The sequence below is a fragment of the Bos taurus genome, chromosome 3, assembly GCF_002263795.3.
Source record: "Bos taurus isolate L1 Dominette 01449 registration number 42190680 breed Hereford chromosome 3, ARS-UCD2.0, whole genome shotgun sequence".
NCBI lineage: Eukaryota > Metazoa > Chordata > Mammalia > Artiodactyla > Bovidae > Bos > Bos taurus.
The window spans coordinates 78,590,654-78,608,375 of record NC_037330.1 but is presented as its reverse complement, the minus strand read 5'-3'; the positions used below and the strand labels follow the sequence as shown (position 1 = coordinate 78,608,375).

General features: G+C 38.0%; 1 protein-coding gene across 11 annotated transcripts in view; it reads left to right on the top strand.

The window, feature by feature from the left end:
• Window positions 1-17,722, top strand: part of SGIP1 (SH3GL interacting endocytic adaptor 1) — a 241,400-nt gene that overhangs the window by 205,366 nt on the left and 18,312 nt on the right. For all 11 annotated transcript variants that reach the window (XM_059885125.1, XM_015465186.3, XM_059885126.1 and 8 more), the window contains 2 exons: window positions 8,717-8,872; window positions 14,290-14,422. In XM_059885125.1, coding sequence (XP_059741108.1) covers window positions 8,717-8,872; window positions 14,290-14,422 — 289 coding nt within the window. The remainder of the gene's footprint in view (window positions 1-8,716; window positions 8,873-14,289; window positions 14,423-17,722) is intronic.

Genomic DNA, 17,722 nt, shown 5'->3' with positions numbered 1-17,722 from the left:
GTCCAAAATCAAGGCCCTGGCAGGTTCAGTATCTGATGAGAGCCTGCTTCCTGGCTCATAGGAATCCTACAGATTGGAAAGGGCTAAGGAGCTTTGTGAGTCTCTTATAAAGGCACCAGTTTCATTCATGAGGGCCTACCCTTATGACCTAATCACCTCCCAACAGCCCCACCCAAATATCATCACACTGGGGTTTAGGTCTAAATATATAAATTTTGGATATCACAAACATTCAGTCTATCACTTTCTGGTTTCTTCCATGCCTTTTCTTTTTCATCTTCAAAGCAGAGAGATCATTTGCCACAACCATACATCAATAGAAATTAAAAGTTCATTTGAACTGTTAGAGAAAAGTAAGCATCATGAGCTTAGTATACATACTTTATATATATAAATATGTGTTTGTTCTGTGGACTTCTTCTTTGAATAAAGAATTTAGATTATTTTCTGTATCACCAGTTCTAAGGACTGCTTATTACTGACTAATCTATACCTTAGAAAACTCAGGGTGCCTTAAATTACAGTAGAAACACACCCCCCAAAAAATGACTAGTCAAAATTGTGGAGAGATATCTATAATGGAGTGAAAAACATTGGGAATCAGACAAGAATGAATTCTTTTTTGTACATGTACTATTGGCTTTAATTCATTCATTTATTCAGAGAGATCTAATTTGTAGTAAGGATACTTCTGCCCCCTAAAATCTATTCTCAATATATCATGTCACCTCTTGGCTCAAAATCTTCCTAATTTGTTCAGAGTAAAAACCAAATGCTTCATAATGATGTATAAGTTTTGTCCTTCGTGACCCATTCCAGTTGCCACCTCTCTGATCTTGTCTCTGTCACTCTCCTGCTTGTTCATGCCCCTCTAGCTACTCTACCTTCCTGGCTGTTTGTCTTTCATCAGCCCAATCCCATCTGCATCTCAAGGTCTTTGCATCTGCTGCTCCTTCCACATTAGCGAGATCTTCTCCCAGGTATCTGAGTGACTTGCACCCTCCCTTCCTTCAGGATTCTGCAGTAGGTATATCAGAGGCCATTCTTGTCCATCTGTGTAAAACAGAAACTCTCCAGCCCTCTCTGTAGTCAACACTTCCTTTCTCCCTACCTCACTGTCTCTTTCTCCATAGTTAACATTTCACTTGTTTTCTCATTAATAAACACTTTAATCAATGTGTTCAATGTTTTCAGTTTCACTGTCTGTCCCTTCTTCCACTAGAGTGTAAGCTTCATGAGAACTGGAACCTTGAGTATTTTGTTCACTGTTGTATCCTCAGTACTTAAAACAGGACCTGGCAAGGAGTACCCAACGCATAGTTGCTGAACAAACTGAGTCAAATTACTCACTTAACATTTACAGAATGTCTGCTATGTGGCCACCAATGTACTAGACAGTGGTACATTGTCTTCAGTTTCCACCAATACTACAGTCTAGTATTGGTGGTGAAGACAGTTGATATGGAAAATAAGACTTGCACATAAATATAATGCAAAATCCATTATAGGAGGAGAATAGATATGGGACAATGGGGTTAAGAAGTCCTTAATAATAATCTTTTTTAAACCCCCAAAAGTGGTGTAGCAGCCTACCAGTCACTTGTGGAACTGTCCCTATACAAGCTGGGTTCTTCATCTTGTTTCAGTCTCCCTGGCACGCTATGACAACTGAGGTCTGTACCTGTGAGCCTGGTATCCATGACCTTGGCGTTTCAATGATGTGGCACTTGAACCAAAACAATTTTAGTGCTTTTCCTATCCCCTCCCAAATTAACTGAGTCTTTTAAGGATAACTGCATATATTGAGTCTTTTTTCAATTATATTGTTATAAAGTAGTTGCAGCATATACTATATGTGGGTACACAGGAGGTTTAGTATATTTCACTGAAATTATGAGATCTGAAACTTATGAACATTATGAAGTGACATGCTTCTAAATTTAATTTCACCTTCTGTGATGAAATTAGAAGTGAATCATTCTAATTGCTGTCGCTCTGGCATTCGCTTTCAAGGAAACAACTCAAGTTATAAGTTTGATCATGGAGTGAGGTGGGGTAGAGGCTGAAACCAAACACAGCACCACATGGAGAAATGATACAGAAAAAGCATGTGGGTTTGCTTTGCCTGTGGTTCTCTCTCATCCTGTATCAAACGTGTTCCCATTTGTTTTCAGACCACACATTGAAATGAGACATATACTACTTTATTTTATATTGTGACATATAATCCATTTAAATATGGTTTACACTCTTTCTGAGTATTCAGAACACCTTGTAACAGGTATGATATCTGAAACTTTCTCAGTAGCTAATAAGCAGAGAATTCCTTGACTTTGCTGCCACCTGGGGGAAACACATCTCCTGTTATTAGCTCCTATTTGAACAACCCTGGTTGTTGCTGCTGCTGCTGCTGCTGCTGCAAAGTCGCTTCAGTCATGTCCAACTCTGTGCGACCCCATAGACAGCAGCCCACCAGGCTCCCCCGTCTGTGGGATTCTCCAGGCAACACTGGAGTGGGTTGCCGTTTCCTTCTCCAATGCATGAAAGTGAAAAGTGAAAGTGAAGTCGCTCAGTTGTGTCTGACTCTTAGCGGTGGTAGGAACTGATTCTCTAATCCCAGGAAAACCTTTGGTTTCTCAGTTGTATTCTATCCTTCTCTTACCACCATATTTCTATTACATATTCAAGTGTCTGTCTCCTTGCTTATATAGGAAGTGTGCTCAAGGTCATCTTTGTCCTGTTTCTCACTGCCCATTCTATATATGCATTATATAATGTGTGGTTCATTGATTAGGCAGCTGATATATAATTGGGAAATGTATGAATTTATTTTTTAAACATTTTATTGAGTTCCTACTCTGCACTGGGTTCTATGTTTTGCACCTTTGCCTTCCTAGAACCTAAGACACGGAACTTGCCTTCACAGTAGTAGATAAAATAATGTGCTACAAAATAAGTTTTTCTTTTTTTTAATCTGTCCATTTGTCCAAGGAACCTAAAGCAAGGAAAATCTAAAGAGGGCTGAATGGAAAGGATATTAAGGAAGGCTTTGGAAAGATCTGCCTTTGCACTGAGTCTTGAAATATGAAAAGGAGTTTTTGCCTAGTGTCAAAGTCAGTGAAAAGGGATGATAAATAAAGGAAGGGAAGTAGCCTATGAACAGAAGTCTATGCTTGAAAAGAAACCCATGTGTTTAGTTATCAGCACAGTAGAAGAGACATTTTATGTAACGGATACATTTCTGACGACCTCACATAAATGAAGTCCACACGTTTCCTGACCAAAATTGGCCAGCGTTTCTGTTGACCAGTTATCATAATGCTGCCTGTGGCAAAAGGGACAGCCCAATTCATTAGCCACTTGACCAGCTGACCTTGAAATTTTGTCATTCTAGACAAATTTTGGGGGATTCATATGATTTCACATTTACTTCATAAAGTAATGTGTTAATATTTCCATATTGCAGTATTTCAGATTTCCATGATTTAAACTAACATGAAATATACCCACATCACTCACTGATGAGGACAGTCATTACTGTTGAACAAAGACTTTCCTTTAACAAGTGAGTATAGGTTGAAAATATTAATTATATATAGAAAACTTCAGATGATTTAGACATTGAATGGATTAATAAATCATCAAAGATCTGACTCTGACAATTGAGATAAAGTGCAGAAATAAAATGTAGGTCAGGAGCCTGGGTGCTTATTATATTGGCTTATACTGACTACTTCTCTCATCATCCACCCAACATTGTAAGCCCTTTGAAGACAGAGGCTGTTTTGCTCATTTTTTAATTGCCTTCCCACTCAAACAAACAACTTACATATGAGTCAATAAATGTTTATTGAATTAATAAATACCACTCCCTCCTCTTGATGACTTGCTTTCAAAAAACAAACTTTATCCTCTACCATGACACCATGTAGAGCTCATTTTGCAGAACCTGGAAAAGAAACTGAGCAGAGTCCTTACCAAACAAAAAACATTTGAGCCACTGCTGCTAACAATATACTGAGTGATGGTAGATGCTACAGTCTAATTTTGAAAGTGCTCTGGCTGAAGCTCTTGTCTTCTTCTAGAGTTGTCAATTAAAATTTTTCATGTCTCATATGTTGGAAAATGTTGGGTAGACTCAGATTAAGGGGAATTCCAGGCTTAGTACCAATTCATCACCAGTAAATCAAGCAAGGCTCGTGAATCTAAGACACAGAGAAGGAAGACAGCTGAGTTGACACCAAACTGGGAGATCAGCAATATTCTCAGGGAGAGATGGAGGGGCAAACTTCCAGACACCAAATCTCTCATTCAGAGCAGTTCAGAGTTAGAGATGATAATACCTGAGAGGGAAAAGGGTAACTTTAGGAAACCTACCTGCCCCTCCACCTCTAACCCAAACCCAACTTTGTGCACATACAAGGCTATAGCAGTTCTTCACATAAGCTATTTTGAATGTGTACCAAGGACCATCTCACCTGAGCCATTTGTGTCTCATCAGTCACAGTTACACAGCATACGAGGTTTGTATAGGACAAATAGAGTTTCCTATATTCAAGTGTGAGCCAAGTTTTCATTGACCAAGCTCAGTTTCCCTAGAAAGTACACTAGGGAACAGTGCAAGGGTCAGTCATCCAGACGTATCCAGAAGTCGTAAAGAAGTCCACTCATTATAAATATTTATTATTTCCCAAAGAAGAAGAATCATTTCGAGGTTTCTGCTTCTGGTCAAGATGGAGTAACCAATTGACCCTTCTACCTGAAAACACTTCAAAACGGACAAAATATACGAAACAATAATTTGCAAGACATGGGACCTCAGGGAAAGGACAGTCACCCCTGAGAGGTGAAGTGTGCCCTATGATTGCCCCGACTGACTTCCTGGGAAGTATCCAGCCCATGGATATAGAGAGAGCCCAGCAGCCTCACAGATGTTCGTGGGAGAAGTCTCACTGAGGCACGCTCCGCTGCAAAACTGGCTGAGGAGGATGCCCGAGGAAGCTAACGGCTCCGGGCGCGGGAGAAGCCGGCAGTGGAGAAAGTATGCATATGAAGGAGTCTGGCGCCGCGGACCGATCTGGGCACTGGGGCAGCCCAGCCACAAGCACCTCAGGAGCCAGACGCTATAGGATCTGCCAGTGTCACTGGGATTGCAGTACCCACACCCTCGGGCACCACATCCCTCCTGCACTGCAGGAGCCTGGTTCTAGACAAGCCATGCGCACTGCAAGGAGCCTGTCTAGCAAGCACACTGCAACGAGGAAGAGGGGGGAAGAAAATGGCTTCGTTTTGCAATGTCTCTCTAGTGCCCTCTACTGACAAAATATAACATAGTGCCTGTTGGCCAAGAAAAAGTACAAACCTTAAAGGCCCGAACGGAGAAGGCAATGGCACCCCACTCCAGGACTCTTGCCTGGAAAATCCCATGGATGGAGGAGCCTGGAGGGCTGCAGTTCATGGGGTCGCTGAGAGTCGGACACAACTGAACGACTTCACTTTCACTTTTCACTTTCATGCATTGGAGAAGGAAATGGCAACCCACTCCAGTGTTCTTGCCTGGAGAATCCCAGGGACAGGGGAGCCTGTTGGGCTGCCGTCTCTGGGGTCACACAGAGTCGGACACAACTGAAGTGACTTAGCATAGCAAGGGCCCGAAACTAATTCTCTAAAAGCAGGCAGTAGAGGGTGAATTGGAACTCCATGAGTTTTATTTAGAAATTGACAGAGATCCTAAATTTCATGTGGAAATACAAAGGACCTAAAATAGGCAAAACATTTTTGAAAAAAAAGTTGGTAGAATAATGTTACTTGATTTCAGAGCAATTTAAAAGCTACAGTATCAAGACATATTGGTTGTGGTATTAGTATAAAGATGGACAAAATAGATCAATGGAACAGAACAGAGAATTTAGAAATAGATCCACACATATGTGGACAACTGAATTTTAACAAAATTGCCAAGTGGATTAATTCTACAGATGGTAGTAGGATGATTAGATATATTCATCCACACAACTAAAAATAAACTCGGACCTATACCTCACAGAAAATATGCAAAAATTAGCTAAAAATGGATCACAACACTGAATGTAAAACTAAAAATAAAAAATTTCTGGAATAAAATAGGTGAAATTTTTGTGACTTTCAGGTTTATCTGTGATTTCTTAGATAAGACTCCAAAAGAATAAATTGATTAACTAAAACCCATAAAAGAATAAATTGATGAATTAAAAACGTCTGCTCTTTGAAAAAAAAACTTCTTCAAAGTTATTAATACTCTAAAGAGAAAGAAAAACAAGCCAAACTAGGAAAAAAATCTTTGCAAAGCATATATCTGTTAAAAATATTTGTATCTAGAATGTACAAAAAACTCTCAAAATTCAGTAAGAGAACAGAAAACTCAGTTTATAAACTTGGCAGAAAGTTTGAGCAGACAGTTCATCCAAGTAGATAAATCACAAAGAAACACATGAAAAGATGCTAACATCCTTAGCCATTAGGGAAATGCAGATTAAAACAACAATAAGATACCATTACTCACCTATTAGAATGACTAAAATTAAAAAGACAGACCTACCAAGTGTTGGTGAGGATGTAAAGGAATTAAAACTCTCATATTCAGCTATGTTTTCCACTTCAGAAAACAGTTTGGCAGTTTCTTAAAAAGTTAAAGTTACACCTACCATGTGATCCAATCATCTCACTCGTATTTATCCAAGAGAAATAAGAACATGTGCCCATAGACAGACTTGTACACACATATTCATCACAGATTTATTTGTAATAGGCAAAAAAATGGAAAGAATTCAAATGTTATTCAATAAAGGAATTTTTTTTAATTGCCTGTGGTATATCCATATTCTACCCAGCAATAAAAAGACGTGAACTATTGGTTGCTACACTATGTGAGTGAATCTCAAAATAATTATGCTTAGTGGAAAAAGCCAGATCAAAAAAATCACACACCTTTTGATTCTGTTTATATAAAAATTTTAGACAGTCCAAACTAATGTGTACAGCCAGAAAATATATTAGCAAGTGCCAAGAGATAAGGAGGAAAGGATGGAAAAGTACAGAGAGAAAAACAAAAACACAAGATGAAACTTGTAGGGACGTGGGGATCCTGACTATCTTGATTTTGTGATCATTTCTCAGATGTACATTATGTCAAAATTATGGAACTTTACACTATAAATAAGTGCCAGTTGTATATCAATTATATTTCAATAAGGCCCTTTTTATTTTTTTAATTTTTATTAGACGACAACTAATTTACAATGTTGCGTTAGTTTCAGGTATACAGCAAAGTGAATCAGTTATGCCTATATACATATCTACTCTTTTTTAGATTCTGTTCCCATATGATCATTACAGAGTATTGAGTAGAGTTCCCTGTGCTGTTCAGTAGGTCCTTAGTTATCTATCTTACATAGATCTGTGTGTATGTGTCAATCCCAACCTCCCAATTTATCCCTCCCCTGCATACCCCATGGTAACATAAGTTTGTTTTCTACATCTGTGACTATATTTCTGTTCTATAAGTAAGTTCATTTGTCATATTTTTTTAGATTCCATCTATAAGCGATATGTGGTATTTACCTTTCTCTGTCTGACTTACTTCACTCAGTATGAAAATCTCTAGGTCCATCCAATGTTGCTGCAAATGGCATTATTTTATTCTTTTTTATGGCTGAGTAATATCCCATTCTATTATGTATGTACCACATCTTCTTTATTCACTTCTGTGTTGATGGACATTCAGGCTGCTTCCCTGTCGTGGCTATTGTAAACAGTGCTGCAGTGAACATTGGGATGCATGTATTTTTTGAATTATGGTTTTATCCCAATATAAGCCCAGAAGTGGGATTGCTGGATCAGACAGCAGTTCTATATTTAGTTTTTTAAGGACCCTCTTACTATTCTCCATAATGGTTGTACCAATTTAGATTCCCAACAGTGTAGAAGAGTTCCCTTTTCTGCACACCCTCTCCAAGCTTTATCATTTGTAGATTTTTTGATGATGTCCATTCAGATAAGTGTGATGTGATATCTCATTGTAGTTTTGGTTTGCATTTCTCTAATAATTAGTGGTGCTAAATAAAGCTTTAAAAAAAATAAAAGGATTATTCTTCCTTCCAAATTATCATCCAGCTGTATTAACTTATGTATGTGACTGATTTTATAGTTTCAACCAAATAGACAAGTTAATGGAATGAAGATCTAATTAAGTGAGAAGCAAAAAGTTTACCCCATGAGTCCATAAAAGAACATACTAAAGGCATTAATCGTGTTACTTAGAGAGCTAAAATAAATCTCAGTGAATAGTGTGACAACACTGTGTAGTTTAATATCTTCAAATATACTTCCAACAATTCAGATATCAAACAGAGAGAGAACCACCAGGATTAATTATTCTATTTGTGAGGTGAACACAAAGACTTTTCTACAGGAAAAGAAAAGCTGTTTTATTCTAACAATGCAAAAACATCTTCAACAAAATAGCCACTTTTTGGAGTAACTGTTAATACAAAACTTTGAGTCCTCAAGTCTTAGAAATGAGTTAGTAATTCAGAGTGAATTGTAAGTAAGAGCTTACTTTTTCTCTCTTCTGCTATGTCATAGTATTACAGAAATCTTTGCTTTTCACAACTGCTTTGATTCACAGCATGTTGACCTGGGTTTCCTCTCTTTCCTCTCACGTGTTGTGACATGCCAGATGTATCGTGAAGATTACTGGAGAAATGGTGTTGTCTTTTCCTGCCGGGATCACCAGACACTTTGCCAACAATCCATCGCCAGCTGCTCTGACTTTTCGGGTGATAAATTTCAGCAGGTTAGAACACGTCCTGCCAAATCCCCAACTTCTCTGCTGGTAAATATATTTTCCACAAATTTTTTAAAGATGTAGGTGTCTTACCATGTTATTCTTAGATGAGAGATGTACCTTAGCAAAAGGGAAGCACTGTAGAGAAATTATTGTTATTCAGATATGTTTATAGATTGAATCCCAGAGCTCTGTATATATCTATGTGTGTATATATATGTATACATATATGCATATGTATACATATATATTTTTTAACGGCCAACTCTCTCAAGTGGCTAAAGAGACATTTAGAATAATAAAACTTATTCATTGTCTATTTTGCTTATCACTGGTAGACAGTGGATGAGGATGATGGGAAATAAGCATAATAAAAGGAATAAAATCCATTTATTGTATTGGCATCTTTTAAAAATCAAATGATATCTGAACTGTAAGCTACTCTTCATATAAGCTTAAAAATCTCTTTGTGAGACATGTAATTTCATTACACTGTAATGGTAATTGTTTTGATGGAATGGTACCTGTGTGGCATCAAAGAAGCTTTTCTAAATTTCTTTATATAAATACATTTCACACTTCCTATTAAATCCGAATGTGATGTTTTGTCATATATATGCATATCCACATTCACACAACACATACACACATTACTATTGCTAAGTCACTTCAGTCGTGTCCGACTCTGTGTGACCCCATAGACGGCAGCCCACCAGGCTTCCCCATCCCTGAGATTCTCCAGGCAAGAACACTGGAGTGGGTTGCATTTCCTTCTCCAATATTATTGGCAATGGATGAGACAAAAAGAAACATTCTTGGTAGTTTTTCCATCAACAAGTCCTGATATTCCATCTAAAATTCTTTCTCTAAAATGGCCACTTTTTCCCTTTATCACGACTTCTATCCAAATGATAACCATCATTTCCCTGGACCACAGCCAGCGCTTTCCTCTTCCCCTCTCTGCCTCCAATCTTGCCCCACTCCTATACACAATAGCCAGCTTTTTGGATGCAGATCAGGTTGTCCTCCCTTATAACCTTCTGGAGGCTTCACATTACATTGCCTTCAAGGTCCTGATTCATCCACTCTTGCCTGTCTGTCTATCCTCATCTCCCACCATCCTCTTCGGAATCCTTGTAGCTGCAGCCATACCTGCCTGTCTTGGGAATGGCTGAGTCCTTTCCCACATCCAAGTTTTGTACACTTGATTACTCTGCCTTCAATAGCATTTCCACTCTTCTCCACCAGACTTTTTTGTACACTTGTTTACTCTGCCTTCGGAGAAGGCAATGGCACCGCACTCCAGTACTCTTGCCTGGAAAATCCCATGGACGGAGGAGCCTGGTAGGCTGTAGTCCATGGGGTCGCTAAGAGTCAGACACGACTCAGCGACTTCACTTTCACTTTTCACTTTCCTGCATTGGAGAAGGAAATGGCAACCCACTCCAGTGTTCTTGCCTGGAGAATCCCAGGGACGGGGGAGCCTGGTGGGCTGCCGTCTATGGGGTCGCACAGAGTCGGACACGACTGAAGTGACTTAGCAGTAGCAGTTACTCTGCCTTCAATAGGATTTCCACTCTTCTCTACCAGACTCCTACTCATCCTTCAGATCTCAGCTCCACTCAGCCTTGCCTGACCATTCCACTCTCATCCCCACTCCCAAACTAAGTCATGTAACCCTGTTATTCTCTTTCAAGATTCCTATTCTTTCCATTGTCACACTTACTAAAACCAGTAATTATATATCTGTTTGCTTTCTTCATTCATCCACCTTCCACACTGGACTATAAAAGACATGAGGGAATAGAACACATCTATTGGATTGCCACCACATCCTCAGTACCTTCCACTGTGCCCAAAAAGGATTTAAATAGTACTTATTGAATGAATGAACAATTCAACTATAAGTTAAAGAAATTTATCAAGCTGGATATTTATGAAGAAATAGCTAAAGGTCATTTGGAATTTGAGGGCCAATACAGTCACTCTCTTTGACTGCATGAGACTTTTTCACTCCAGCGATGAAAACACAGTCACAGGTCTTTCAGATGGTGACTAAGATCACCTCCTTCTCGTTGGTCTTTACGATGGTTTAACTGGTAAACCTGATTCCAGGCTTAAAAATATAAATGAAATGCTCACCTATGAAGTGAAAGATAAACATGAAATGGCCAAGATTGGAAATGAACAGCTTTTTATTTCAGTTTCCCTCTGTGCTTTTGATGTGCACATTGAGCCACTTAATTTTATTTTTCTAGGTTCCTCCATCTGCAATTAGGGATTGTGTGCCACTATTTCGCCAGTTTGTAAATATCACCGGCGGGATAGTCATAGTTTTTGTTGCATTTTTAGGCAGATATGTTACCAAGTTCTTAGGTATATATATATATACACACACATATATCAAAGTTTTATATTTATATTAATACTTCAGTCTTATGAATTGAATTAAATATCAGTCTGAGAATATTCCTGTTTGACAAAACATTATATAGACCCTTAAATTGTTTTTTAAACAAAACAAAAACTCTCATTAATTTGGACTTTATTAAATGTATTTGATGATTGTGTTAGGGCTGTGATTACCTCCATGTGTGCTCAGTCGTGTTCTGCTCTTTGAGACCCCACGGATTATAGTCCATCAGACTCCTCTGTCCATGGGATTCTCCAGGCAAGAATACGGGATTGGGTTGCCATTTCCTCCTCCAGGGAATCTTCCACACCCAGGAATTGGACCTGTATTTCCTGCATCTCCTGCATTGCAGGCAGACTCTTAACAGCTGAATCACTGGGGAAGCCCAGGGCTATGACTGGTGACCCATTAGTCCTACAACCTGTTTGGTGTTTGTTATACAATGAAGCTTACCACCCTTACTACCACACCTAGTTTTTAAAAGGCAATGGAAACCAACATTATTCTCAAATTCAGCTCAAGACTCCTTTCATCTGTCATCTTAATCCTCTCTATTATCTTTACTGAAAGACATTTAGGTTACCAGCTTGGTCCCTGGAGACATTTGGGTTTGCAATCCCTATGACAGGGACCAAACTGAAATTTACTTCTACTTCTCCCTTATGAAAGGGTTTGGTTTACCAAGGATGTTTAGGAACAATTATTAAACCAATTACAAGTCTAAAGAATTCTCAAGACTTCTTGAGCATTCAAGAATTGCATCTTTGTATAAGCTTTGGATTGCCAAAGCTTTCTTGACTATTTATTAAAGCAAGTTTTCCTGAGGAATTATCATAGACATATGACTCAGCTTATTGTGTTGTTAAATATATAATTGAGATTTTTCGGTTATTCAGATTTACTTAGCACAACTTAATAACATGTTGTTGTTTTTGTTCAGTTACTAAGTTGTGTCCAACTCTGCAATCCAGTGGCCTGCAGCATGCCAGGCTTCCCTGTCCTTCACTATCTCCCAGGGTTTGCTCAAACTCGTGTCCATTGAGTTGGTGATGCCATCCAACCATTTCATCCTCTGAAACCCCCTTCTTCTCTTGCCCTCAGCATTAGGGTCTTTTCCAATGACTTGGCTCTTCACGTCAGGTGGCCAAAGTGTTGGAGCTTCAGCTTCAGCACCAGTCCTTCCAATGAATATTCAGGGTTGATTTCCTTTAAGATTGACTGTTAGATCTCTTTGCTGCCCACCAGGCTCTCAAGAGTCTTCTCCAGCACCACAGATCAAAAGCATCAATTCTTCTGTGCTCAGCCTCCTGTTAGGTTCAACTCTCAAATCTGTACATGACTACTGGAAAAACCATAGCTTATTAACATTAATAAAATAAAATGTTGTTGGATATTAATTCCATATCTGTTTTGGTATAGTAGAGTAAGACTGACCTGGGCTGTAATCCTGACCCTGTTACTTATTTAGCTGTTCAACCTTAAGTAAATTACTTAATTTTGCTGAACCTCTATTATTTTTGTCTCCTGCCTCCTTGTATAGCTACCCCTCAAGCAGCTCTGGATAACTTGGATGTTTTAGGTAATAACAGTTTAGATAGCCCTTATCAGCATCCTTAGCTTGACTTGGCCAGGGGCAAAGACAAGGGGCCAAGAGTCTTTTCCATCCACTTCCTACCTGTACAGGGTAATAGGACTTTGCTTTGTCCTCAACATCCTGTTATCAGGCACAACAGAACCATAGGGTTCTTGCTGATACTTGGGCCCTACAACCACTCTGGACCAGGATCATTTTTAAGGCTCTGATTATATTTGGCTTCTGGAGGCTGAATCATAGAAATTGACAATTTGTCTTTATCACACCCTTCTGTTTTCTTACTCTCTAATTTTCTCTTTTTATAGCATTCACTTGTCTTTAAAAAAGAAGATCCTTCTTTCTTTGCACAGTAGATATTAGTGAAATAGTTTATAGCATACATAACAGAGTGCCTAGTACATAATAGATGCTCAAAAAATTCTAGCTACTGTTATTTTATTCTACAGGATATTCTGAAAATGAAATGTCAGTAAGTTACTTAAGACACTTGGGCCCTCAGTTTCCTCATTATGCGGGAAATGAGCAAATGCTTTTCACAGTTTTGCCTGATTCTTTTACCATTGAGGCAAGCATTTTCAAGAAACATCAGGGGAAGCTATCAACTCCCCTAGGGATACAAAACTCATTTAATTCACCAAGACTGCACTTTCTAGTGTAACTGCCATGGTTATCATCATTTAAATTCCAGAATCATCTTGTAAGTGAGGTGACTTTGTATGATTTAGATGCTCTTAGATGAACTACTGTGAATATTAAAAAGGGAGCATGATAATTTTAGTAACACACTTTTCTCCTCAGTTGGAGACAAAGAACGTGTTTACTTAGAGCCAAATATTTAAATCAGTAATTTCTGAGAACCGACTGTTGAAGTAAATTCAAAAGAAAATCAATGTATATGACTCCTTGAGTGCATTAACTGACTAATTTAGAGGAAGCAGTGGTGATGTATTAGAGCTTTTAAATTTGGGTTAATAAATAATTCACTCTTTGAAGCAACCAGTTATCATTATGATTGGTTAATATCACTGGGTACTCATTGGGATTTACAGCAATACAATAATGCCTCACTATGGGTATTTATGGGCTTCCCTGGTAGCTCAGATGGTAAAGAATCTGCCTGCATGCAGGAGACCTGGGTTTGACCCCTGGAATCCCTGGAGAAGGAAATGGCAATCCACTCCAGTATTCTTGCCTGGAGAATGCCTTGAGGAGCCTGGTGAGCTACAGTCCATGGGTTGCAAAGAGTCGCACACAACTGAGTGACTAACACTTTCACTTTCATGTGTATTTATTAACATAATACCATTCAGGACTGCAACTCTACTATTGTTAATATAGTCTGTATAAATTCTCAAAGACTGAGATAGAAACCAGATGATAATTTGCTAAGATGCTTGTTTTGTGTTTTGTGTTTTTCACAAGATGCTACTCAATCAGTTTTTCTTCCCAATTAAATAGCGATAATACCCAAAATGATGCCAATGCCAAGGAATTCTGGGTAAACATGCCAAATCTGATGACTCACCTAAAGAAAGTGTCGGAACAAAAACCCCAGGCTACGTATTATAATGTGGACATGCTCAAATATCAGGTAAGACTGTTTATATGGTCAGGTTGCCTCTTTCATATTACAAATATATATTCTGTCAACTTTAAAAAAATGTACAATGTGAGAGTTGTGAGTCAAGTTTTATTTGAGGCAGAATTAGAACTATAGCCTTGGAGGCAGCATTTCAGATAGCTCTGAGAAATTGTAACAAAAAAGTAGGAGGGAAGTCAGTATATATTTGATTTTGGTGAAGGGAAAGTACATGCAATTAAGCACATATTTTTTTGCAGGTTTCTGCTAGTCTCATGAAGGTTACTGAGTCATGAGGAGCAGATATCACCATGAAGGATTTTAGTGCTTTTCTAGATATGAGGAGAACTGGGCTCATAAAATCAGCTCCGGAAAATATCTAACTTTCTGAAGACCTGTTCTGCTGGTTTTCCCCAGACAACTAAGTACCTCATTTCTGCTCTCCACCCTAAACTTCTTTTAGGGGCTGTTGAAAATCAGCAGTTACAGCAGCACATGATTTAATCATTGTAGAGGTAGAAAGCAAGTGCCAATCTGTAGTTGACAATTGTAGCATACTTAACATTAAATAAAAGTAAAGTAACATTTCTTTAAATATTACTTAAAGCTATAATCTATATGAATATACAGATCTTAAAAGGCTGTGTAGAGGCTATTTAGAATATTCATACATTATTTGAAACTTACAAGTAAAAAAAATTTTATTCAAATTTAGGGAAACACACCACAAAAATGAATTTGCAGAAAACTACGTCAATTAATATTCCAAATATTGACAAAACAGTTTACTGTAATTTTGTTAAGGGGGCTTCCTAGGTGGCAGAGTGGTAAAGTGTCTGCCTGCAGTGCATGAGACATGGGTTCAATCCTTGATTCAGAAAGCTCCTCTGGAGAAGGAAATGTCTACCCACTCAAGTAATCTTGCCTGGAAAATACCATGGGCAGAGGAGCCTGGTAGGCTACAATCCATGGGGTTACAAAGAATCAGACACAACAGTTGCTAAACAAAATTTTGCTAAGAACATTACTGTGCTAAAATCTGTTATTTTAAACAATTAAATGTAAGTAAGTTGGATTTTTTTAATAATGTGATAGTCCTACAAAATAAATTCTAATGAAACTTATGTTAAGAAATAATTTAAGATTAACGTTAACAAATTTAAAGATAAAAACCACATGATTATCTCAATAGATGCAGAGAGAGCCTTTGACAAAATTCAACATCCATTTATGATAAAAACTCTCTGAAAAGCAGGCATAGAAGGAACGTGCCTCAACATAATAAAAGACATATATGATAAACCCACAGCAAACATTACCCTCAATGGTGAAAAATTGAAAGCATTTCCCCTAAAGTCAGGAACAAGACAAGGGTGCCTGTTCTCACCACTACTATTCAGCATAGTTTTGGAAGTTTTAGCCACAGCAATCAGAGAAGAAAAATAAATACAAGAAATCCAGATTGGAAAAGAAGTAAAACTCTCACTGTTTGCAGATGACATGATCCTCTACACAGAAAACCCTAAAGACACCACCAGAAAATTACTAGAGCTAATCAGTGAATATAGGAAAGTTGCAGGATATAAAATTAACACACAAAAATTCCTTGCATTCCTATACACTAATGGTGAGAAAACAAAAAGAGAAATTAAGAAAACAATTCCATTAACCATTGCAAAAAAAAATAAATAAAATACTTAGGAATAAATCTACCTGAAGAAACAAAAGACCTATCTATAGAAAACTATAAAACACTGATGAAAGAAATCAATGATGACACAAATAGATGGAGAAATATACCATGCTCATGGATCATAGAATCAATATAATGAAAATGAGAATACTACCCAAAGCAATCTGTAGATTCAATGCAATCCCTATCAAGCTACCAAAGGCATTTTTTTCACAGAACTAGAACAAATAATTTCATTAATTTGTAAGGAAATACAAAAAACCTCAAATAGCCAAAGCAATCTTGAGAAAGAAAAATGGAACTGGAGGAGTCAACCTGCCTGACTTCAGACTATACTACAAAGCTACAGTCATCAAAACAGTATGGTACTGGCATAAAGACAAAAATATAGATCAATGGAACAAAATAGAAAGCCCAGAGATAAATCCACGCGCCTATGGACACCTTATCTTTGACAAGGGAGGCAAGAATATACAATGGAGAAAACACAATCTCTTTAACAAGTGGTGCTGGGAAAACTGGTCAGTCACCTGTAAAAGAATGAAACTAGAATACTTTCTAACACCATACACAAAAATAAATTCAAAATGGATTAAAGATCTAAACGTAAGACCAGGAACTATAAAACTCTTAGAGGAAAACATAGGCAAAACACTCTCTGACATAAATCACAGCAGGATCCTCTATGACCCACCTCCCAGAGCAATGGAAATAAAAGCAAAAATAAACAAATGGGACCTAATTAAACTTAAAAGCTTTTGCACAACAAAGGAAACTATAAGCAAGGTGAAAAGACAGCATTCAGAATGGGAGAAAATAATAAGAAATGAAGCAACTGACAAAGAATTCATCTCAAAAATATACAAGCAGTTCATGCAGCTTAATACCAGAAAAATAAATGACCCAATCAAAAAATGGGCCAAAAAACTAAACCAACATTTCTCCAAAGACATACAGATGGCTAACAAATACATGAAAAGATGCTTAACATCACTCATTATCAGAGAAATACAAATCAAAACCACAATGAGGTACCATCTCATGCTGGTCAGAATGGCTGCTATCAAAAAGTCTACAAACAATAAATGCTGGAGAGGGTGAGGAGAAAAGGGAACCCTCTTACAGTGTTGGTGGGAATGCAAATTAGTACAGCCACTATGGAGAACAGTGTGGAGATTTCTTAAAAAACTGGAAATAGAACTCCCATACAACCCAGCAATCCCACTGCTGGGCATACACACTGAGGAAACCAGAATTGAAAGAGACATGTGTACCCCAATGTTCATCGCAGCACTGTTTATAATAGCTAGGACCTAGAGGCAACCTAGATGTCCATCAGCAGATGAATGGATAAGAAAGCTGTGGTACATATACACCATGTAATGTTACTCAGCTGTTAAAAAGAACACATTTGAATCAGTTCTAATGAGGTGGATAAAACTGGAGCCTGTTATACAGAGTGAAGTAAGTCAGAAAGAAAAACACCAATACACTATACTAATGCATATATATGGAATTTAGAAAGATAGTAACAATGATCCTATATGGGAGACAGCAAAAGAGACACAGATATAAAGAACAGACTTTTGGACTCTGTGGGAGAAGGCCAGGGTGGGATG